A 24,413-nucleotide genomic window follows, 5' to 3' on the forward strand; every position below is an offset into this window, starting at 1 on the left:
ACAACAGAGGGGGATGGGCCTTCCCAGCACAAGGCACACACAGTTAAGCTGATGGGTCATAACTCAACTCACGAAGAATCCACAGACTAGACTTCTTGTGCTGCTTCACATTCCTATCAGCAATGTAAGAAGACTCTAATTTCTCCATATTCATGCCAACATTTGTTATTGTCCATCTTTTTGATTACCGTCACCCTAGTGGGTGTGTATGGTTTTGATTTGCAGTTCTTTAATGACAACACTACTGAGCATCTTCTCATGTGCTTACTGGTCACTTGTATATCTTCTTTGGGGACAGGGTGGTGTTGGGGATTGAACCTAGGACCTCATGCATGGTAGGTATACATTCTGCCACTAAGCTATACGCCCAACCCTAAATTTGTTTCTTTCATCATAAGAGTTTTTTTTTTAATCTTTTTCAACACTAACTACACAATTATCAGAAAATATTTGCAAATATTTTCTTTCATTCTGTGGGTTGTTTTGAACTTTTCTTTTTTCCTTGGTGCTGGGGAATGAACCTGGGGCACTTAACCACTGAACCACATATCCAGCCCCTTTTAAAATTTTTATTTAGAGACAGAGCCTCTCTAAGTTGCTAAAGACTGGCTTTGAACTCCAAGATCCTCCTGCCTCAGCCTCCTGAGACACTGGGACAGGTGTGGGACACCATGCCCAGCAAACTTTGACAGTCTCATTTGAAGCACAAAAATTCTTAACTTGGTGAATTGATCTACTTATCAAATTTTATTTAGTTGCTTATTCTTTAGGTGTCACATCTAAGACACTATGCCTAATCTAAGGTCATGAATGTTTACAACTATATTTATTCAACAGATTTTATAGTTTAGCTCTTTCATGTAGGTTTTCAATGCATTTTTTAATATACAGTATGATTTTGGGCTCCAAATTCATTCCTTGTATTGTGGGGATCTAGTTGTTCTAATACTATTTGTTGAAAAGACTATTCCTTTCCTTACCAAATTACCTCCATACCCTTGCTGAAAATGAATCATGTGCCTATTTTTGAATTCTCAATTCTGTCTATCCTATTCAGAACCACAGTCTTGATATTGCAGCTTTTCAGTAAGTTTGAATTCAGGAAGTGTGACTATTATGTTTAGTGGGGTTGTGTTAGTTCAAGTTTTCTTCTAGGACTCTTGAAGTTTTATTTTGCACTTTGAAGTCTCAGACCCCTCTAGATTTTTTTTAGAATGAATAGTAAGAGCCAACTCTCCTGTTTTTTTTTTTTTGCAATCCCTATCCAATCTATCACTACACCAAGACAGGGTGATTTCTGATAATCTGACAAACACATCTTCCTGAAAATCAAGTATCAACTCCATCATTAAGCCTTTCCTGACATAAACACATGAACAAAATTCACTTTGTGTCACCACTGTATTCTGCACAGACTTCTATCAAAGCACCCAAAACTTTTTGCATAGATTTAATTTCACAGTCTCCTTTTAATGTGCTACAACACATAGTAGATGACTGAATGAGTAAATGAAAGAACTTTAAAATACAGTATTTAAAATCTGTCAACTCGATAAGCAGATAACTCATTATTTTCATATGGTAGTGTAATGAAGAAACTTAAGCTTAAGTACCTAAATATTATTTGAAAAAACCTGCCAGTTTCTATAATGAAGGAGTATTGTAGATTTTTACCCTGGTCCTTAACAAAAGTGTATTATCATTTTAAGATTAAGGGAATCTAAGAAAACACAAAGTTCCCTAGAACAACAGGAAGTATCCCAAAGTCTACCATCATAGATATAAAGCACATATGGTGAGTTAAAAGAAATCTATACTTACATGATTGCAGTCTGAAGAAATTTCATTTTCAGGCTAGAAAGAAAGAAAAACAAATGATGTTTAAAAAAAGCAAAGCAAAAAATTTCTCAAGTTTTCAAATATAATTTTCAAATTCAAAATAAACTTCAATACAAGAAATCTGAACAGTCAATTGAATATGTTTCTTCAATATAGGGAGTAAAATGGTGTTATACACTTTTTAGGCTATTGGTAAGAAATGAACCGGAAAGGTACTTAGGAAGCATAATCCCCTTCTAAGCCAACCATACAATCTGGAAATGGGGAAAAATGCCCTAAAACAATAATAACAAAAGGACCCTTTCTTTTATATGATACTTTCTAATTTTAAAGAGGATCAGCCCAGCCCTTGTAATCCCAGCCACTTGAGAGCCTGAGGCAGGATAATCACAAATTCAAGGTCAGCCTTAGGAATTTAGTGAGTCCCTGTCTCAAAAAATAAAGAGGAGGCTGGGTATATAGCTCACTTGCTTCACATGCACAAGGCCCTGGATTCAATCCCCAGCATCACCAAAAAAAAAAAAAAAAAAAAAAAAGCGGGAATGTAGCTCCGCGACATGACACAGCACTACTACTAGGTTGAAGTCTAGTACCACAAAAAAAAAAAAAAAAAAAAAAAAAATTCAGACATAACACAATGATACATGTGTCTTTTCTTTAAAAAAAAAAAAGTTATATATCCTTAAAAAATGACTTATAAAGAAGTGCAAAGAAGAACTATTAAAATTTAAGTGTGCTGTCACCTTGGTGGATGATAAGTACATAGGAACTCTGTTCTATTTTTGAAACTTCTTGAAGTGTGTGACTAGTAAACAGAAAATTAACACGGGTTGAAATTTTATTTATTCATTTATTCCCATGAATTCATCTATCTTTTTTTTTTTTAAAGTGGGGAAGTACCGGGGATTGAACTCAGGGGCACATGACCCACATCCCCAGCCCTATTCTGTATTTTGAGACAGGGTCTCAATGAGTTGCTTATTAGCACCTTGCTTTTGCTGAGGCTGGCTTTGAACTCTATATCCTCCTGCATCAGCATCCCGAGCCTCTGGAATTACAGGCAATGTGCCAACTGTGCCTGGCTACATTCGCTTTTTAAAGCTAGGTACAGTTAATGGATAAAATGAACTTTTAATTCTAGGAAGAAAGAAAAGTGGTCGGGGTGTGGCTCAGTGGTAGGGCACTTGCCTTGCATGCATGAGGCCCTAAGTTTTGCCTGGTTTGCATAGCTCTGCAATACGTATTTCTTTTCATTTTCTTGTTCAGACCTTTAAAGGAGATAACCATTGTAATAAAACACTCCATAAGAAAATGCTATTTCCCTTGAATTTTTGTGTTTCCTCAACCTATTCAAATCTGTTCAAATAAAGTAAGAAGTACTTACTATGAACTTTCTATGAAATATTACCAATTTTGGCTATTAACAGTGCCATTTTAAATAAAAAGGTATTTTTATTCAAAGATAAAGTTAAGGCAATAAAGAAAGTAGTAAATATTAACAAATCAAGTGGCTACATATTACTAAAGGAGTAAAAAGACTTCTAGAGAAGGCTTTTAATTTCACTGCAGAATTTAGTAACAAAATATACAAACTCACAAATTATATTAAAATTAATTTTAATCAGGTTGCTACATAATCATGACATTATAACCTTACTTTTGAAGTTTCTTCCGACTTATTTAAGAATAGATACTTTTAATGTCTTTCTGAGTCTCAGAAATCAGTCTCCACACACTGAGCTGATCCAGGTTAACTCTGTTCCCTTCCACTTCAATCTGAAGCGCTTAATAGAAGCCTTCTTGAAAGAAATTCAGAGCACTGGAGAATCTTTAAAACAATGCCATGCTAGGCATGGTGACACACACTATAATCCTAGCAGCTCAGGAGGCTGAGGCAGGAGGATCCCATGTTAAAAGCTAGCCTCAACAATTTAATGAGACCCTGTCTCAATAAAAAAGTAAAAAAGATCTAGAGATTCAGCTCAGTGTGCAAGTGTCTCTGGGCTGAATCACTGGTACCATATAAATAATAGGACTTGATTAGCTTTAGTCCAAGAAGAAAAACAGCATGGAATACGTAAATCTAGAATTACTAAAATAGAATAAGGCTAAAGAGTTTCTTCTTTTGTTAACAATTAATGAAATTATATTATGGGGCGATTGCAAGGAATGAATCAGCAAGTATATATTCATGTATCCTAAACTTCCATAGGCATTGCTGCAGGATATAAAAGATTTTGTCTAAGTCTCTGATCTTACATAGCTTACAATCCAGTTTGTAGATAAAAGAGTAAAATCAAACAATTAAGCAAGTGTAGGAACCTGAGGAAGGCCGGATGAATTAGAACAGTGACCAGAAAGGAATGAAATGATTCCTCCAAAGAGGAAGTTACACGTTTCCCTAGGGCTCAGGAAGAATAGAATAAAACTATTAAAAAAAAAAAAAAAAAAAAAAAAAGAAGAAGAAGAAGAAGAAGAAGAAAAGAAAAAGAAAGAGGCAGGTACAGTGCATGCCTGTAATCCCAGTGGCCAGGGAGGCTGAGGCAGGAGGATTGAGAAGTCAGAGCCAGCCTCAGCAATGGTGAGGTGCTAAGTAATTCAGTGAGACTTGTCTCTAAATAAGATATAAAACAGGGTTGGGGATGTGGCTCAGTGGTCAAGTGCCCCTGAGTTCAATCCCCAGTGGAAGGGAGGAAGGAAGGTAAGAAGGAGGTCAGCATTTAATTTACCTTTTAATATATTTTTCAACATGTGAGATATTGAAATAAAAAAAAAATCCAAAATGAAATCCTCATCAGTTTCAGAATCCTACTGTGACCCCACCCTTCAAATTAGAGGCATAGTGCTGGCTCCCAGCCTGTGGACTGCCACATCATCAACTGCTCTCCACCATTCTAGAGACAAAAATCTGTCTCTTACATCAAGTGTTTATTCACTGGAAAGAAAACTGTTCTCTTACAATGGGAAAATGAGAATAAAATTTTATGAAGCATACCAGTAAAGAAACTATTATGAGCCAGATACAGTGCTATATGCCTGTAACCTCAGCTACTCTAGAGACCGAGGCAGGCAGATCACAAGTTCAAGGCCAGCAAGACCCTTTGTCAAAATGAATAAAGGGCTGGGGCTGTATGTCACTGGTAAAGCATTTGCCTAGCATGTGCAAGGCACTGCGTTCAATCCCGGTGGAGGGAGAGAGGGTGGAAGGAAAAGAAACTATTACAAATAGAGGAAAGAGAAAAAGAAGAGAACCTAGCACACCTCCAAACCCCAACACATCAATGACTAAACCAGATAAGGAACTTGGCTAATATTGAATGAATAATGCAGTAATATAGTAACAGTGATAGGAACTGAGTACTTGGATACACTTGCCGGACTCCAATAAAGGGCATATATGTGTGTGAAAAGACATAAAGCCACCATTTAACTCAGGCAAATGCTACATTCATTTCTTACAACATGAAAGACTAAAAGAATAAATGAAATTGTATCCTATTTTACAGATGAAGATACTAAAGTACAGAGAAACTAAGTAACCGGATCAAAGGTATAGTGGTAGGAGATATACTGGGATGTAAATAATGACAACTATGTGCATGTACTCCTTTCAGCTTGGTGTCTTCCTAAAAAAGCCAGGTAGATAATGTGGCTCAGAGTGAGCCTAATTATGGGGGCCTTTGGATGGAGCAAGAAAAGGAAAGGGTAGACAGGATAAATGTGTTAATCTAATGCTCAAGAGTGATTTGTCTGACAGTTAAATGATTAATTTTGATGCAGGCAGTCCAGATAAGAAAAATGATCAAGAAATTAGATAAACTAGGGATCTGGATTAGCCCTTAAATAACCATAGTGAGTATAAAAATTTTGCTTAGTTATCCTGGCTTTTCTAAATCAATGACTCAAATATTTTGGGTATTATTCACTTAATGTACTTTGTTGTCCTAGTTGGTAAACCAAAGCTGAAATCATTGATTTTTAAACTTAATCTCCCTGCCCGTCCTTTAGGTTCTATAAATTTAGAGCTGGTTTTAAGGGAAGGGATAACATGATAGGAAAGGAACAAAAGAAGTACAGTATTCAGCCATAGAAGCTGTGTAGCTGTACAAAGGTCACTGAACTTCTCCCAGACTCAAGGCTAGGCTTTGGCATAAAATGGATTTCTTCATGTAGGATCTAGAAACAATTTTTAGGAATCCAATATTTTCTTGAAACCCAATATTGTTATGTAATTTTACTCTTCTAAGCATAGTATCTACAGCTGTTACAGTCCCCCCAAAGTTTATAAAATCGAGAAATAAGAATTACTGGTTGATGCCAGGCACAGTGGCGCACACCTATAATCCCAGCAGCTTGGGAGGTGGAGGCAGAAAGATGGACAACTCAAATGCAGCCTTAGCAACACAGCGAGGCCCTAAGCAACTCAGAGAGACCCTGTCTCTAAATAATGAACAAAAAAGGCTGGGGATGTTGCTCAGTGGTTAAGCACCTCTGGGTTCAATCCCTGGTACCAAAATTAAAAAAAAAAAAAAAGAAAGAAAGAAACATTGGTTGGACACTTTTAAGCTTCTTTCCAACTTTATGAGTCAATAAAATCTGAGATGTGGAATTTTTTTAAAGTCATTAAAAAAAAAAATATATATATATATATATATACACACACACATATATATGGTTGTGGATGAGCCTTTATTGTTATTTATTTTTATTTGATGCTGAGAATCGAGCCCGGTACCTCACATATGCTAGGCAAGTGCTCTACCACTGAGCCACAACCAAAGCCCCTGAGATGTGGAATTTAAAAACAGAAGTACGTATTGAATTTCAAGTCTTTTATTTTAGCTAATTTGTATATGATGATGGCCACTACTGTTTTATTTTAATCATTCTTTCCTATCCAAGTCACAACAGGTTTGAGAATAAACTACTGAGAAGCTTGGGTGTAAATATTCTCAATTGAATCAACCATCCCATTCACTTAGGATGATGGTTTTCACAGGAAGTATGAGCCCAGGAACTATGGTCTCCCCAAGGTGAACAGGCTGAGTGATACTCTGGCTCGGGAAATAAAGGATTCACAAAACTAACCTGGAAGCTGTCCCAGTTTCTGAAACAGAAATGCTTGGGAGTTGGATGGTGTCTAAAATATGGAACAGTCTACATTTTCATCAGCTGAAGTATTGAAATAACCATCAGGAACATAAAGGCATAAATTCCTTTTCTAAGCACGGGGTACTAAATTAAGTGACAGATTTGTTTTTCTAATCATCTGGGAGAAAACATAGAAAAAGTACTACGGAAAGCACACTTTGATGGCCTTGCCATCTGAAAGCAACAACAACCTGATGCCTCTGCCTGAGCAGGAATACTCTACTATAGTAGTGAGTAAATTCTTCTGGGAGTTTATTCATTATTATTATTATTCATTGTTATTCAAGAACCCAGTAAACTCCCAATCACATGAACAATTCATTTATTAACTTGGTCCAAAGCCCGCTCCCCAAAGGAAAATAAACATAATATAATCGCCATCTAATCAGATAAACCCCATCTTTTAGAGTCTTAGAAATTTTTCCCTGAGCAATCTTAATCCTCAATCAGATTCATAACTGCTTCCCTCTTAGTGCCTCATCTGGCTCAATCAGAATGTATTTTTCTTATTTGTATCCAGGGATAGCAGCTGAGTATTATTTTTCCAAAAAGGACAGTGATAGACCACAGGCTTTATGCCCCCCAACAATGCTGATTCACTGAAAAGCTGTGCTTTTGTATGAATCTTCAACATTCACTGACCTTAAAAAAAAAAAAAAAAACTTACTTTACAAGTCCAGTGGGAGGTTTTTAAGAAATACAAATGCTGGCTGGCTGTAGTAAATGAGTGTTTAAGGAGTAAAAACATGAGCCCACACCTAACCATCTAACCAACATTCAGTTGAATGTGTACTGAGGAGGGCAGTAGGTGATATTTTAAAGAAGGAAAAAAAGTACCATCAACTCCATGAGAAGAACAACAGAAAGGACATGAGGGAATGCTGCATGGGGAGGACACATCTGAGATGAGTACTATGGGGGCTGTGGTCTGGCTGTGCAAAGCAGAACACAGGGTGGGGGAGGGGTTGGAAAGGCATGCTCTGTATAGAAGGCAGAGACTTGAGTGAGAAAGGGAAGCCCTAAGGTGACCTTCTTAGGTTTACTTACTTGGCATCTCTTAATATATGGTGAGATAACTACTAGTTTTTTTTTTTTTTTTTTAAAGAGAGAGGAGAGAGAGAGAATTTTTTTTTTAATATTTATTTTTCAGTTCTCGGCGGACACAACATCTTTGTTGGTATGTGGTGCTGAGGATCGAACCTGGGCCGCACGCATGCCAGGCGAGCGCGCTACCGCTGAGCCACATCTCCAGCCCAACTACTAGGTTTTAATAAAAATCCTAACACAGGTCCAATAATGGTTTCCCATAGTCCAAATGAATATGTTATTCTAAGCACAGTGAGATGGGTTTAATATACTTTTATTACTTGTGTGCTTTCCAAGTGGTTTGGTGGAATAATAATACAGCTGGCAAATATTATACAGTAATTCACTTGTATAGGAATATGTTGAGTTTTAAAAAGGGGTAAAAGATATACAAGTAAGATCCCTAGAAACACATATAGGGCCAATTTATCCCTGGTTCTTGGGACAATCTCACATACAGAACAATAAAAGGACTATGGTGAGATCATAAATTTATTTTTCCTGTATCTTCAAAATGAAAAATCTCTTTTGATTCTAATAAGGTAAAAGGGTATGGGTATATTACTGTGAGAATTAACAGAATGGCTTGCATAGCCTGAAATCCCAGCGGCTGGGGGGACTGAGACAGGAGGATCATGGGTTCAAAGCCAGCCTCAGCAACAGTGAGGTGCTAAGCAACTCAGTGAGACCCTGTCTCCAAATAAAATACAAAATAGAGCTGGGGATGTTGCTCAGTAGTTAAGTGTCCCTGAGTTCAATCCCCAGTACTCTCCCTCCCTCCTCACCCCCCGCCCGCCCCGCACCCCCGCAAAAAAAAAAAAAAAAAAAAAAAAAGAATGGCTCACACAGCATACTTTACTCATAGATACAAATACTGGCAAGACATTAAAAAAGAAAAGAAAAGGGGGAGGGGAGGACCAAGAAAGAAAAATCTAAATATAGTTAAACTGACCAAATGGAACTATAAAAAAATTAATATAATTTATCAATCTTCTTGTCCAGAGCAGGGAATGAAAAACACTTAATAAGGACACAGTAATTTAGTTACTGAACAAAAATTGCATCATTACATTATAACAAATACAATGATTTTTACATTGGTTTGTGGTTTTTACAAATTTGTAAATATAAAACATAAATAAGCCAGGCATAGTGGGTGCATGTCTTTAATCTAGCTACTTGGGAGGCTAAAGGAGAATGATAACAAGTTTGAGGCCAGCTTGGGCAGCTTGGCAAGACCCTGTTTCAAATAAAATTAAAAAGAGGGTTGGGGGTATATCACAGTGGTACAGCACTTGCCTAACATGTGCAAGGACCTGGGCTCAATCCCCAAGTACTGCAACCAAAAATAAATAAATACATATACAATTATAACTTTGCCAGGACTCTCTGCTCCCTTTCTTCATTGTGAATGAATGTACTACTCTGGGAGCAAATCACTCAAACAAGAGCTTACTGTTAAAAACTTTTTCTTCCTACCACTTGTTTTTTCTTCTGAGGACATGATTTAGAATTACAACTCTCTTTGGTGCTGGTGATAAGGATTTTTATCTAACTTACAGGGAAAGGAAAAAGAGAGGCACTTTATCAAATGCTTGGTCAGATTCCAAACTTGGGCAGATTTATCAACTTGGCTCCCAGCCAGGGGAAGCACACAGCTATAAAGGAATACAAGGCCTGTCTGCACAGTTCAGTTGCCTAAATAAAGTCAGTCACGGTGTCCATAGGAGTGTCACAGACAGCATTATCACTTGTTCTGAAGTGGCTAACATCTACAAACCGTTTTGTGCAGCAAAAAGACCACTCTTCTGATGTGTGAGGCTGTACCTAGTGCTGAGGATATAGATATCCTGTGCTACTACTACCAAAATGCAGTTATTAAAATTCTATAAAAGATAACCTGCTTTACCAACTTCATGAAGCTATTATGAGCATCATGAGAAAAGTTGTGTAGAAAACTTTCAAAAATTATAGACTTTACAAAAATATCACTGGCCTTTTATTCTTAGCAAAAATCTTTTAACATCAAAAGCAACACTAAAGATAAAAAGTAAAATTACTACTATCCAGGAAATTATATTTCACACATGCAAATAATAATAAGAATCTAAAACATATGATATACATATTTGGCTGTAAGTGTATAGATTATCTTTGAAAGGATACACAAATGGATTTTTATTATATACCTTTTTGTACTTTTTAAATTTTGTACCATGTGCAAAAAAAAAAAAAAATCAAGTGCAAAGTGATATACACAGACATCTCTGAAAATATGCAGAATATGGTTCATGGTTGGGAAATCAAGAGAGTTTAATGATACTCTGTATTTTTTTCCAACTTGTTTTTTAGTTATACATGACAGTATATTTTGACATATTATATATACAAGAAGTGTAACTTCCCACTCTTCTGTTTGTGCATGAAATGGAGTTACACTGGTCATGTGTTCATATATGAATATAGCAAAAGTCTCTGTATGTTTTGTTTTGTTCCTTTCTATTATCTATTTCAAAGGGTGATGGTAGGAAAGAAATATGGGATATCTAGATCCTCTAGACATGGCAAACAGCCATCTGGCTCTCTGGGTCCTAAACTGGTAGTTCTGCGCTAAGAAAAATACATTAACCACCTAGTTTTCCCAGGATGTCCATCTTTTACATGGGAGTTTAAAATGGAAGGTGAAGGGGCTGGGGATGTGGCTCAAGCAGTAGCGCGCTCGCCTGGCATGCATGCGGCCTGGGTTCGATCCCCAGCACCACATACAAATAAAGATGTTGTGTCTGCCGAAAATAAAATGGAAGGTGAAAACAAAATTCTTTAAAGGGCATTATATGATTTATGAACAGAATATAGATTTTGATATGCCATCTCTTTATTTATTTGCCCTCTGGGACAGCTCAACGTAGTTACAAACTTGTAGAAGCAGTAGCTATTATACTTAAATGCAAAACAGAAAAATAGACTACAATTTCCAGACATCTAACATGTCTACACCCAACTATGGTACAATTCTATACTATTTTGAAGGGATAAAAACAAAAAAGGCATATATAATTATAAAATTTAAAAAAAGGTCATAAAATAAATATACTTTCTCATGTCCCATACCCAAGTACCTAAAAATACCACATTTCATCCATACTGACTAATGGTAAGTGCATTACTAGTAAGCAAGAGCAAATAGGCAGTGTGAGCTTGCAAAACATGCAGATTTCTTTCGATAAAACCCAGTTCAAGTAACTGGAGCTTCTAGGAGAACAGCTTTGTTCTGGGACTGGCCTTCCATCTGAATTAAGACAGCATACTATATTACTATATAATTCTGAAATACATGTAGCTCAAAGGAGTCTAGAGCTGCCAGGTGTGGTGGCAATCCTGTAATCCCAGCAGCTTGGGAGATTGAGGCAGGAAGAACACAAGTTCAAAGCCAGCCTTAGTAACTTAGCGAGGCCCTAAGCAACTCAGCAAGAGCCTGTCTCAAAATAAAAATAAAATGCTCACCATCTCTAGCAGTCAGAGAAATGCAAATCAAAACCACCCTAAGATACCATCTCATTCCAGTAAGATTGGCAGCCATTATGAAGTCAAACAACAACAAGTGCTGTCAAGGATGTGGGGAAAAGGGTACACTTGTACATTGTTGGTGGGCCTGCAAATTGGTGCAGCCAATTTGGAAAGCAGTATAGAGATTTCTTGGAAAGCTGGGAATGGAACTACCATTTGACCCAGCTATTCCCCTTCTCGGTCTATTCCCTAAAGACCTTAAAAGAGCATGCTACAGGGACACTGCTACATCAATGTTCATAGCAGCACAATTCACAATAGCAAGACTGTGGAAGCAACCTAGATGCCCTTCAATAGATGAATGGATTTTAAAAATGTGGCATTTATACACAATGGAGTATTACTCTGCAGTAAAAAATGACAAAATCATAGAATTTGGAGGGAAATGGATGGCATTAGAGCAGATTATGCTAAGTGAAGCTAGCCAATCCCTAAAAAACAAATGCCAAATGTCTTCTTTGATATAAGGAGAGTAACTAAGAACAGAGTAGGGAAGAAGAGCATGAGAAGAAGATTAACATTAAACAGGGATGAGAGGTGGGAGGGAAAGGGAGAGAGAAGGGAAATTGCATGGAAATGGAAGGAGACCCTCAGGGTTATACAAAATTACATACAAGAGGAAGTGAGGGGAAAGGGAAAAATAATACAAGGGGGAGAAATGAATTACAGTAGAGGGGGTAGAGAGAGAAGAGAAGAGGGGAGGGGTGGGGAGGGGAGGGGGGATAGTAGAGGATAGGAAAGGCAGCAGAATACAACAGACACGAGTATGGCAATATGTAAATCAATGGAAGTGTAACTGATGTGATTCTGCAATCTGTATATGGGGTAAAAATGGAAGTTCATAACCCACTTGAATCAAAGTGTGAAATATGATATATCAAGAACTATGTAATGTTTTAAACAACCAACAATAAAAAAAATAAATTTTAAAATAAATAAATTAATTAATTAATTAAAAGGGCTGTAGGGATGTAACTCAGTGGTAAAATGCACCTTGGTTAAATCCTCAGTACCAAAAAAAATTTTTTTGAATCTTCTGGGATTTACAAACATTAAGCATAAAATCTTTAAAAGGTCTCCACGTTTCTTCTTGCTTAAATAACACCATTCCACAGTTGGTAGAAAAAAGATACTACTAATTAAACATCAATAATTACTACTATATCAAACTATAATTGAGGAAATGACAGAAATTAATGCTTAACTTGGGAAATACTGATAAATTTTTTTTTAAATATTTATTTATTTTTTTTTAGTTTCTGGTGGACACAACATCTTTGTTTGTATGTAGTGCTGAGGATCGAACCTCGGGCCGCACGCATGCCAAGCGAGCGTGCTACCGCTTGAGTCACATCCCCAGCCCCAAATACTGATAAATTAATGCAAACATTAATAAAGATATACTCTTCTACAGGACTTCTATATAACCTCCAGAATACATCTGGGCCTTCTAAAGTGGTAATTTTCTATTAAAAAAATTGATTGATTTTATAACCAAAGTGCAAAGTATCAAAGACTAGAAGAATCCTTTTGACGGTACTCCAGCTGAGCCAAAGAACACTATAGACCTGAACAAATCATAATGCCCATGTTCCAGTTAGAATAGGGAGGAAACAAAACAAATTTTGCCTCCAACTGCTGCAAATCTACTATAATTCCATAAAAAGAGATAACTGCCTTCCAAAGCAAGGAAAGTATCGTCAAAGAAATGACTGGAAGGAAAAAAAGGGCTCTTCCTTTCAGAAACAGTTTTGAAACATTTCATAAGTACATCGATGGTTTAAATATTATCTCCCTAGTAAAGAATGTTAATTTCCAGGAACAGGAACAGAGGACACTCCCAGGTATTTCTAGCACTCTTTACTGCACAGTTTATACGACTGATTATGCAGCATGGACTCTGGAGAGAAAGATCTGGATCAAATTTGGCTCTTCCAGATACTAGCTGTATGAACCAGGACAAATCATTTGACTTTTATAAGCCTAAATATAAATGGAATGAGAATGTTTGCTTCACATGTAGACATAAGTAGCGCAAAATATGAAACCAGCATAAAACAATGTTCACTATAAGCATGTAATAAATACCATCTAGTTATCATACTTATTCCATGCTTCTAAAAGAGTTAATTTTGCACTGCCTGACTCCAAAACACACACACACAATAAATTTAAAAAAATACTTATATATAGATTCTCAGCAACAGAAATGCAACTTCAGTTTAAATTAGTTTAGTTATTTTAGGATAAGTCAGAAAAGGGATAAACTAATAGAAAATTATGGTGGAAAAAAAATCTTTCCTTAATGGGAAGAATGGTCTTTAAATCACTCCATTATTTTTTTGTTTTGCTGGTACTAGGGTTGAACCAAGTGGTGCTCTACCATGAAGCTGTTATTCCCTTGCCTTTTTATTTTTTGAGTCAGAATCTTACTAAACTGTCAAAGCTACGCCAGGATCCAGGTGACTCAGAAGGCTGAAGTAGGAGGATCCCAAGTTTGAGGCCAGCCTCAGCAATTTAGTGAGACCCTGACTCAAAAAATAAAAAGGCTAGGATACACATCAGTGTAAATAAGTGCCTCTGGGTTCAATCTCTAGCACCAAAACAAACAAACAAACAAATCAATCACCTGACAGCCTATGAACAGGTGCAAAAAGGAGGTTCAGAGCTATACCTCTATAATTCTTCTCAGACATTTTTATATTATTTAAAATTTTCACCATCACAATCATTACTCTTCAGAAGAAAATATTGAGAAATTTAATGTGTAAAACATAAAGTTTTAATTTTAAGGCCTCCAAAACTTTTATCTACACCAGAAAGAAAGAAGTATCAATGACTACATTATTGATACTGGGATAATTCTGACCTAATGGCAAGTTAATACAGTTTGAAAAGATGGTGAATGCACTGATTCTTTTCCCAAAAAGGCTTAAAATTAAACAAATTATCTCAACATCCATAACTTTCCAAATTATTCAACTGACACCAAAATTGTCCCTGTTTCTAGAACAAAAAAAGTGTGCATATAGGATGCTGATTTTCAGGTTTCAACAGTCTCTCATTACTTAATCTTGGGGCAACTAAAAGTTCCAAAATTTTTCTGGATTCAATGCATTCCCTGGCCTCCAAGGAGATGGTAACATCTCAATTAAAACCAAAAACAGATGGGCTCAGTGGTGCACGCCTGTAATACCAGCAGCTAGGGAGGCTGAGGTAGGAAGATTTCAAGTTCAAGGCCAATGTATACAACTTAGTAAGATCTTGTCTCAAAAAATAAAATAAAATAAAAACCTGGGATGTAGCTCAGTGACAAAGTGCTCCTAGGTTCAATCCCCAGTACCACCCCTCTCCCACAAAAAAAGAAAGAAAAAAAATCGAACCTACCCAGTTCTGACAGCACAACCAAGATGTCACCAAACAGGCAATTACACAATTTTGCTGCCACAAATTCAGAATCTTGAGATTCTTCCAGAAACTATTAGGATTCTAACAAAATTAATTCTTGGTTGATCACAAAATCTCCCTCAGTATCTGGCTGAATTTTTTTTCTTAAGGTAATAGTTCTGATACTTAAGAAAGTTCCTGGAAGTGAGTAAACTCAGCGTGGTCTACCTCCATACTAGGTACATAATGGCGTTCCATAAATATTTATTATTTTGTTGGGCTGAGGTTGTGGCTCAGTGGTAGAGCGATTGCCTAGCATGCACGAGGCACTGGGTTCAATCCTCAGCACCACATAAATGTAAAATAAAGATATTGTGTCCACCTAAAAAAAAAATATTTAAAAAAATATGTTTATTATTTTGTTGATGACAAAATATATTTGACCTCTAGGTTTCCGAAGGCAAACTGTCAGCTACTGGGGTCAAGCTAGCATAACCAGCTTCTCCCAACTGTTTTTTTTTTTGTGTGTGTGTATGGTCTATTTTTTTTAGGTCTTTCAATCTCAATTCTCTCACCTATCCCCAAACCAAGACAAAACCTGGCTCTTTGGGAGTGCCACTCAGTGGTAGAGCCCAGGCCTAGCATGCCCGAGGCACATTTTTTTTTTTAACTTTTTTTTTTTTGGTGGTGCTGGGAAAGGAGCCCAGTGCCTCATATGTATGAAGCAAGCGCTCCATCACTGAGCCACAACCCCAGCCCAAGAAGCACTGGTTTTGGTCCCCAACACAGCAAAAACAACAAGAACAAACAAACAAAAACACTAGAGAAAAAACAAAAAGCCATGAGATGGATTCAAGCTGGCCAGAACAGAAATTATTAAATAGGATTCAAAGAGCATTTTTAAAATTCATGTTCTCAGAAAATTAAATACAGTTTTTGTTTTTCTCAGGGGAAAAGCAGTAGATGGGGAGGTTATCAAGAAGTCTGCTTCTGTAGTTCCTCTGTACACTTTTCAAGAAATTCATCACCATTGTTTATTTAAATGCAATCCCCCCCCCCCGAGAAATTGCCCCACTTTCTAATGAAACTTTAAGAAATGACCAAGATATAAAACTATAAAACTATGCACATAAATACTAACAGATTATCTTTCAGGGATGGGGGGAGAAATTCTGAATGAAGTTATAAGTCTAGTTTTCATATGATAACTTAACTCTTAAACTTTAACTCTTTAAACAGCTCAGCCACCTGTCCACAGGCAAGTGTGTGTAGTAACGCACACCTGTAATTCTAGAGACTCCTGGAGGCTGACCAGGAAGACTGCAAGTTTGAGGACAGCCTTAGCAACTTAGTGTGGGCCTAAATGAGCAATTTAGTGAGGCACTGTCTCAATTTTAAAAAATAAAAAGGGCTTGAACTATAGCTCAGTGGTTCAATCCCCAGTACCAAAATAAACAAACTTTCCCCCCAAACACACCCTTTTCTGAATTTCTGAAGATTTGGCTGATGTATCACTGATTACACGGACAACTTAATGTTTGGTTTGAGGCTGTCCCCTAAACATGCATGTGTTAGAACCTTAATTCTACATGTCTGTAACACCAGCTATTTGGAGGATCATGAGTTTGAAGCCAGAATTAATAACTTAGCAAGGTCAAACAAACAAACAAACAAACAAAAAAAAACCCACCAAACCATAAGCCAGGCGTGTGGTGCCCAGGTGTTCAGGAAGCTGAGGCAGGAGGACTGAAGGTTCAAAGGCAGACTCAGCAACTTAGTGAGTGTAATGGGGCAGACTACTCAGAAGATGTACCAAGTTCATTTTGCCTGCACTGGAGTCTTTATTTAGCCAACCAGCCAGTGACTGCTCCCTATAGGACCCATAACTGTCTCCACAAGGAACAGCCTCGAGCCTGAGTATTTCAGGGTTTTTAAAGGCAAAAAATTATATCTGGGTTGATGTCGCTGCAAGCAAGCAAGGGTACAGAAGCTGAACTGAGCAGTTAGTGAAACGATGTAATGGGTACATCGGTATCTTTCACTGGACTTTCCAGGTTGGCATAGCAGTAAGCAAGCAGAAGGGATGTGGATCAAAATGACCCTAGTTGAGTACAAGTTACAGAGTGGTTACTAACATCTAGACAATCAATCTCTGAAGGGTACAACATTGCCCAAGAAGAATTGAACCAAAGAGGGAACAATTGTACACTATATAAGAATTGCCATTTTGTGTTGCCAAACATGCTATGCAAAGTAGCTATTGGTAAGTTCAGAAGAGGAGTGTTCCCATGGGGAGAAGCATTTCTATATGACATGGAGTCTCAGAGTAAAATGGTGTCTGTTTGGTCATTGCCCATATACCCTGGTCCATAACAGTGAGGTCCTAAGCAATTTAGTGAGACCCTATCTCAAAATAAAAAATAAAAAAAGGGGGTAGGGATGTAGCTCACTGGTAGAGTGTCCTTGGATTCAATCACAGTAACCTCCCTCCCCACCCCACCACACACACCTTTAATTATTCAGAGTGGCAACGTGGGGAAGTGGGGCCTATAGAGAGGTTTTTAGGTCCTGGGGGTACAGCCCTCATGAACAGATTACTACCTCTCTAGAAGAAAGGGGTTATCTATGTTGGGAGCTTGGCGCTATTTGCCCCTTACACAGATGCCTTCTCCTTCCTTCCCATTCTTCTTTCCACAGACTTGTATCATCATCTATGATCAATATTTGCAATCTCTTTTCCTTGTGGATATCTGGTTAGGGTTGGAGGGGTCAAATATGAGACAAAAATGTTATTATCAAGAAAGGGCATAGCAGGGGGCTGGGGATGTGGCTCAAGCGGTAGCGCGCTCGCCTGGCATGCGTGCGGCCCGGGTTCGATCCTCAGCACCACATACCAACAAAGATGTTGTGTCCGCAGAGAACTAAAAAATAAAAAAAAAAAAAAAAAAAAAAAAAAAAGAATCAATGAAGCATGGGTTGGGTTGGGGCCCAGTGGTAGACCGCTTGCCTAGCATGTGTGAGGCACTGGGTTCAATTCGCAGCACCATATAAAAATAAATAAATAAAGTAAAAGTATCATGTCCATCTAAAAGAAAGAGAGAGGGGGTGGGGGGGAGGGAGAGAGAGAGAGAGAGACAGAGAAAGGAAGGAAGGAAGGAAGGAAGGAAGGAAGGAAGGAAGGAAGGAAGGAAGGAAGGAAGGAAGGAAGGGGCATGCTGGGTGCGGTGGCACATACCCATAATCCCAGTGGCTCAGGAGGCTGAGGGAGGAAGAGTTCAAAGCTAGCCTCAGCAATGGTGAGGTGCTAAGCAACACAGTGAGAACCTGTCTCTAAATAAAATACAAAATAGTGCTGGGATGTGGCTCAGTGGCCAAGTGCCCCTGAATTCAGTCCCCAGTACTGCCCCCACTCCACCCCTGCAAACGCCTGGAATCCTAGAGGCTCAGGAGCCCGAGGCAGGGGGATTTCGAGTTCAAAGCCAGCCTCTGCAACTTAGAGAGGACCTAGGCAATTTAGTAAGACCCTGTCTCTAAATAAAAATTTAAAAAAGGGCTGGAGATGTGGCTCAGTGGTAAAGCATCCCTGGGTTCAATCTCTGGTACAAAAAAAAAAAAAAAAACCTAAATACTTCTGCCTCATTGACTCTCCCCCCGCCCCACAGGGATTACACTCAGGTGCCCACATCCCCAGCCCTTTTGTTGTATTTTATTTAGAGACAGGGTCTCACTGAGTTGCTTAGCACCTTGCCAGTACTGAGGCTGGCTTTGAACTCAGGATCTTCCTGCCTCTCAGCCTTCTGAGTTGCTGGGGTTATAGGCATGCACCTGGCAGAAGTACTTAGGCTTTTGATGTAAGGAAGTTAACGTATATGTGTGTGTGAGAGAGAAGAGAGAAAATGGTTATTGATTTTTTTTTAAAAAGCATTATTATTATTATCATCACCCATTATTCAGTATTGGGATTGAACCCAAGGGCACTTTACCTCTGACCTACATCCCTAATCCTTTTTTGTCTATTTTAAGATCGAGTTTAAGTTGCTCAGGCTGGCCTTGAACATGTGAACCTTCTGCCTCAGGCTCCCAAATCGCTGGGATTACAGGCACCCACAACACTGCCCAGCCCAAAAAGCAATTTAACAACTTTTTCTGTCATACATTCTGTTGTTGTTTTCTGGACTACTAATTTCAAGAAGTCATAAATGAATCATAGATCATGACAGAAGCAACTGAGAAATGTTTTTTTAGGTTTTACATAATTATATCTTCTACTTCCTTTGAGTGCTTTTATTTATTTATTTATTTATTTATTTATTTATTTATTTATTTATTTATTTATTTATTTAATAAAAACGCCTTTGTAGTCTTACTTTTCCTATTAGTTCTTCATCTTTCCTATGGAAGAGTTAAGTTTTTTTCCAAAGAAGTATTTATAAAGTTTCAGTCACTGCTATGACCTAGTTTGGGGAAAACAGAAAATAGGTTATATAAAAATATTCTCGAGCAATCAAAAGTATACTCAACATTGTCTTGTTAGAGGACAGATTAATATCTTTTCCTTCAAGTGCCTTGACTTGGGAGATTTGAACTGCAGTCCTTTTGCTTTAGACAGTGTTTGACTTGTGCTTTGGTTCTGACTTCCTCCATCACTTTTGGAAACATTTTAAGTCCACAGTTGAGTTCCAGGGCCTGTTTTACTTCTTTCTTCAAAGTATGAGTATTCAGACAGATCCTAGCTTAACAGTATCAATTAAATGGTAATTTTCTGGAACATTCTTTAAAATAGGTATAGGTATAAACTCCATAGCATTTTCAACTTGAGCTCTCACATTCTGCTATTATTTTATCTATGGCTTCCAGAAGCTAAGTTCTCCTTGTTAATCCAAATCCCATAACCTGGTAAACAGGTTTTTTTTTTTTAATAAATAAAAATAATCATCTGGGGCTGGAGCTGTAGCTCAGAGGTAGAGCGCTTGCCTAGCACAGGTGAGGCACTGAGTTTGATCCTCAACACCACATAAAAAATAAAGATATAAAAAACATATTTAAAAAATAAATAACCATCTGATAATAGTTAAAACTCTCTATTCAAAGATATAGCTCATTTATCTAGATTTAGTATGGAATTATTCAAAATCCTCAACCAAAGCAAATGCATCCAACTGTCTCAATCATCTCAATGACAGATATATTTAAGAACCAAGTACAACACAAAACAGTCATTTATAGGAGACAACCAGGGAATTACTTTTTGCAGAGTCAGTATTAAAAAAAAATAATAATTTATGGGCTTGGGTTGTGGCTCAGTGGTAGAATGCTCGCCTAGCATGCATGAGGCACTGGGTTCAATCCTCAGCACCACATAAAAATTAAGATATTGTGTCTACCTAAAGAAAACTAAAAAATGAATATATTTTTAAAAATAAATAATTTGTACAATTCCTCAGCATTTTGTGTTGTGACGCTCCATTAATTTTATTGTCAACCCATGTCATTCAAAATTCTTCAGTATTTTCACCTTTATTCATACAAAGGATGCAAAGAATTTGTCCATGATGAAATGTGCTGCTGTTTAGGAAATGTCTTGTGCTTACTGGTCCGTGACTTATGCCACAGACATTTACTCATTCAATGAGGATGACAAAAACAAAACAGTGAGATACAGCATTAACAAGATACGATGTACAATTGTTATATTTTAATTTAAAAAAGGAAACAGATTTCCCCATCCTCAATTTAGTTGTCACCCAGTAGAAGGAGACAGCTATGCAAATAAATGACAGATATGACAGAGGCTGCAGTTTCAGGAGTAGGGTGCGAGGAAAGGAGGCTTGATTGGTTTTGTCTGGCTGGGGTGCTTGGGCATGGGGCATGGGAAGGGAAGAGGTTCAGAAAGACTATGATGCTACAACAAAGGCCTCAGCATGGAGTCCGTGCACCCAGGTAGATTTTTGGGGTTGAGAGGCAATGGTGGAAGGCAGCATTTGTTTTTTTAAATATTACTTTGTTCCAAAATTATTTAAAACAGGGCTTCCTCAATAAATAGGTGAGACTCCTACACTTTTCTCAATTTATTCCTGCTAAATATGAGTTGGTCACTTCAACTCAGCAGATGGGACTGCATTAAATCATGATGAAAATGACACGCAGGAAAAGAACTGTTTCATGGTCAGGAACTTTGGAAAGTGTAGGAATAAAAGTACCTTCTGATGGATGTATCTTATTAATGTTCAATTTCTCTACTTGCAAAGTCAATGGCATCACTTTGCCACTTTAGCTCTTTGCCCAATTGCGGAACTGACAGACGCACAAATAAAGATGAGATGCTAATATAGAAGACATAATTTCCTTCAGTTTACTTTATAGGGCTTCATGATGAAATGGGGTGGGGGGACCCTAGTCATATCCGTACATGGAGATACTAACTACATGAAATGGTTTTACATATGGATAATATGATCACTGCGGTAGTTTAAAAAATATGTTCACAAATTGCAATTTTTCCTTCACTGAAATCTGGATAAGGTCTTCAAACCCCCAAATCATAATCTTATCTTTGGCTAGTAGCTCTGGCCCAGATTGACAAAAACATAAAATAGGATAATTATTCATGTTGAGAAAGGATCTATTACAAAAACATAACAAAGCTTAAAACTGAGCACAAGAAAAGTTTCCTCTCAATCCTCAAGTTCTTCATTACATTTAAAATGTGATTTCATGGCCCAAAGAAGAACTTAAAACCATTTTTATGTTTTTGTGTAAAATAACTTGTACAATCAAGGCAACTGTTAGTGTGTGTTAAATTCATCAGGTTTTGTAATACAGTGCAGAAAAAAAGCAAAAATTTCACCCCTACACAGGATGGCAGAAAAAGTCTCTTGCCAGATTCTCTTATAGCAAGAACAAAGATCATCCCTGGACTTCCCCTTACTTATTTATGCTAAGGAACTTGGATTGGAATATATGCACCCATGCTATATTTTGTTTTAGAACATCAAATTATTTCATTTGGCAATGGATAAAGCTTCTCTGACCTAATTATTACCTAGTTTTGAATAAAGATTGACCAGTGGCTCAGAATCATGCTGGGTTTCAAGAACGATTAGCCTAAGATTTAAAAGATTTCTATGAAAAACAGTCACTAGTTCAGAGACAATTATAGCTGGTAATAATTCAATCTATTTAATATTACTCAGAGTTAATTTCAAATTTCTACATCATACTCTACCCCTCCCCCACCCCGCCACACCCCCCCACCCTGTTTGTTCCTACTACAAGAAAGCAAAGCAGTCCTGTAGGAGATACCCATTAGCATATAAGGTAAATGGCAAGGTGTTGAAAACAAGCAAAAATTAGTACTTTTGGGTTATTTCCCCATCCTTTCTTTCTCTCCCTATCTCTCCTTTCTGCAATTCTGAGGATCAAATTCAAGGGCCTCCCACACACTAGGCAAGTGCTGTATCACTGAACCATATACCCAGCCCAAAAATGTTCTCTTTTGTTCAGTGCATGTTTTCCCCAAATAAGTAGTGTATGTTCTATAAAAAGGACGTATTTTATTTCCCATTCAATAGAGGGGAAACTAGGACCGATGCTCTTCAAGATAGAAAAATTTCTACTTAAGAACCAAGCTGGCTGTTACCAGATAGCTGCCCCAGACCTCTTTCAGATTCTTTTGGAATACAGTCTTCTCACAGATCTTCAGTGATTTTTTTTTTTTTTTTCCTTCCTGATACTTGCTCAGTCTCAAACTCCTGACCCAGACTTTTGGCCTATTTTCCTGCAGGCTTCTGCAGCTGGATTAGGGTCTGAATTACCTTGCCAGGAGTCTGACCCACTATTATCTGCAAAATTGTCTTCACCTCCACCTACTCACAGCTTCTTTTCCTGCATATTTTTAGCATTTAAAAACCTCTATGATTAAAATGTTCCTTTAGTGGAGAGTCTTACTGCTCACTTCAGCTAATTTGTAGTGTGTAACTATTCCGTAAATAAAGATCCATAAAAACAAAATGAAAAAATTTAATTCTTATGTATTTATAGAAAAGTATGTGATATTTGAGGTAAGGATTAACCAAGTGGTAGAATCAAAGGCTCTAGATTTCTTCTAGTTTTGCTCAACTCTTCAGCACACAATTCAGTAATAACTACATAAATTAGTTTTGCTGATTTCAAAACTGTGGGTAGGGGGAATTGTTTAGCTGAAAAAAAAAATATCTTTCCCTAGCAATTATCTTTAGAGTGTGGTGAATAAATCCTTTATCCAAATTATAAAGTACTTTACTGTTGGGGCAGGGAATATAGCTCAGTGGTAGAAACACTTGTCTAGTACATGCAGATCCTTGATTTCAATTCCCAGAAACACACACACACGAAAGCACTTTGCTGTTCCTGAACAGTAAAATTTGAATACATTTCTTTTATGGAAATGCAGCTAATTGTCACATTAATTCATTACAAGCCATGATAGTGTTGTTCTTTTTTAAGATCTTTTAAAGTTGTAGATGGACAATATCTTTATTTTATTTATTTTTTTGTGGTGCTGAGGATCATATGAGGCAAGCGCTCTACAACTGAGCCACAACCCCAGCCCAATAGTTTCTACAAAATAGAAATAGTCTATATCCAATTAGACTTTTTCATCTGTGCTCTTATTCCTTTTAGAGACTACTAACGTTATTTTTGTATAATCTGTACACTAAAAAATCCATACAAAAGCTGGTTAAATAAATTTGGCAGGTGGGTACCAGGGATTGAACCCAGAGCACTCAGCCATGAAGCCACATCCCTAGACCCAGTTTTGTATTTTATTTAGAGACAGGTCTCACTGAATCGCTTAGTGCCTTTCTGTTGCTGAGGCTGGCTTTGAACTCTTGATCTTCCTGTCCCGAGCCACTGGGATTATAGGCATGTGCCACCGTGCCAGGCTTTTCCCTCTTTCTCTCTTTTTTCTTTGTACCAGGGATTGAAACCAGGGGTATTTTACCACTGAGTCACATTCCAGCACTTTTTAATATTTTACAAGGTCTTGCTGAGTTGCTTAGGGCCTCCTTAAGTTGTTGAAGATGGTTTTGAACTCCCAATCTTCCTGTTTTAGCCTCCCCAGCTGCTGAGAGGCATGCACTGCCACACCCATCTCTCTTTTTTAACTCCCCTCTCCTAATTTTGGATAGTGAACTGTCCAGTTACTCATGTCAGTATCTCCTTTGCCCTTCTAATTCCAGTCATGCCTAGAGCTTAGTTAACTGCCTCCGTTTTCCTTCATCACTCCTACCCACAGAGATCACATCTTCCCATTGAGTATAGTGTCTCTACTGATAATGACTTCATTTTCATCTTCAGCCCTGAACTCTAACATGCATCTTTTTAAGGTTTATTTGGAGGTG

The 24,413-nt window shown here is 37.6% G+C and overlaps 1 protein-coding gene across 2 annotated transcripts in view; it reads right to left on the reverse strand.

Moving 5' to 3' along the window:
- The window catches only part of Glg1 (golgi glycoprotein 1), a 117,032-nt gene that overhangs the window by 61,471 nt on the left and 31,148 nt on the right, over nt 1–24,413 (reverse strand). For both annotated transcript variants that reach the window (XM_077793392.1, XM_026399295.2), the window contains exon 2: nt 1,822–1,854. In XM_077793392.1, coding sequence (XP_077649518.1) covers nt 1,822–1,854 — 33 coding nt within the window. The remainder of the gene's footprint in view (nt 1–1,821; nt 1,855–24,413) is intronic.

The sequence above is a fragment of the Urocitellus parryii genome, chromosome 15 (genome assembly GCF_045843805.1).
Source record: "Urocitellus parryii isolate mUroPar1 chromosome 15, mUroPar1.hap1, whole genome shotgun sequence".
NCBI lineage: Eukaryota > Metazoa > Chordata > Mammalia > Rodentia > Sciuridae > Urocitellus > Urocitellus parryii.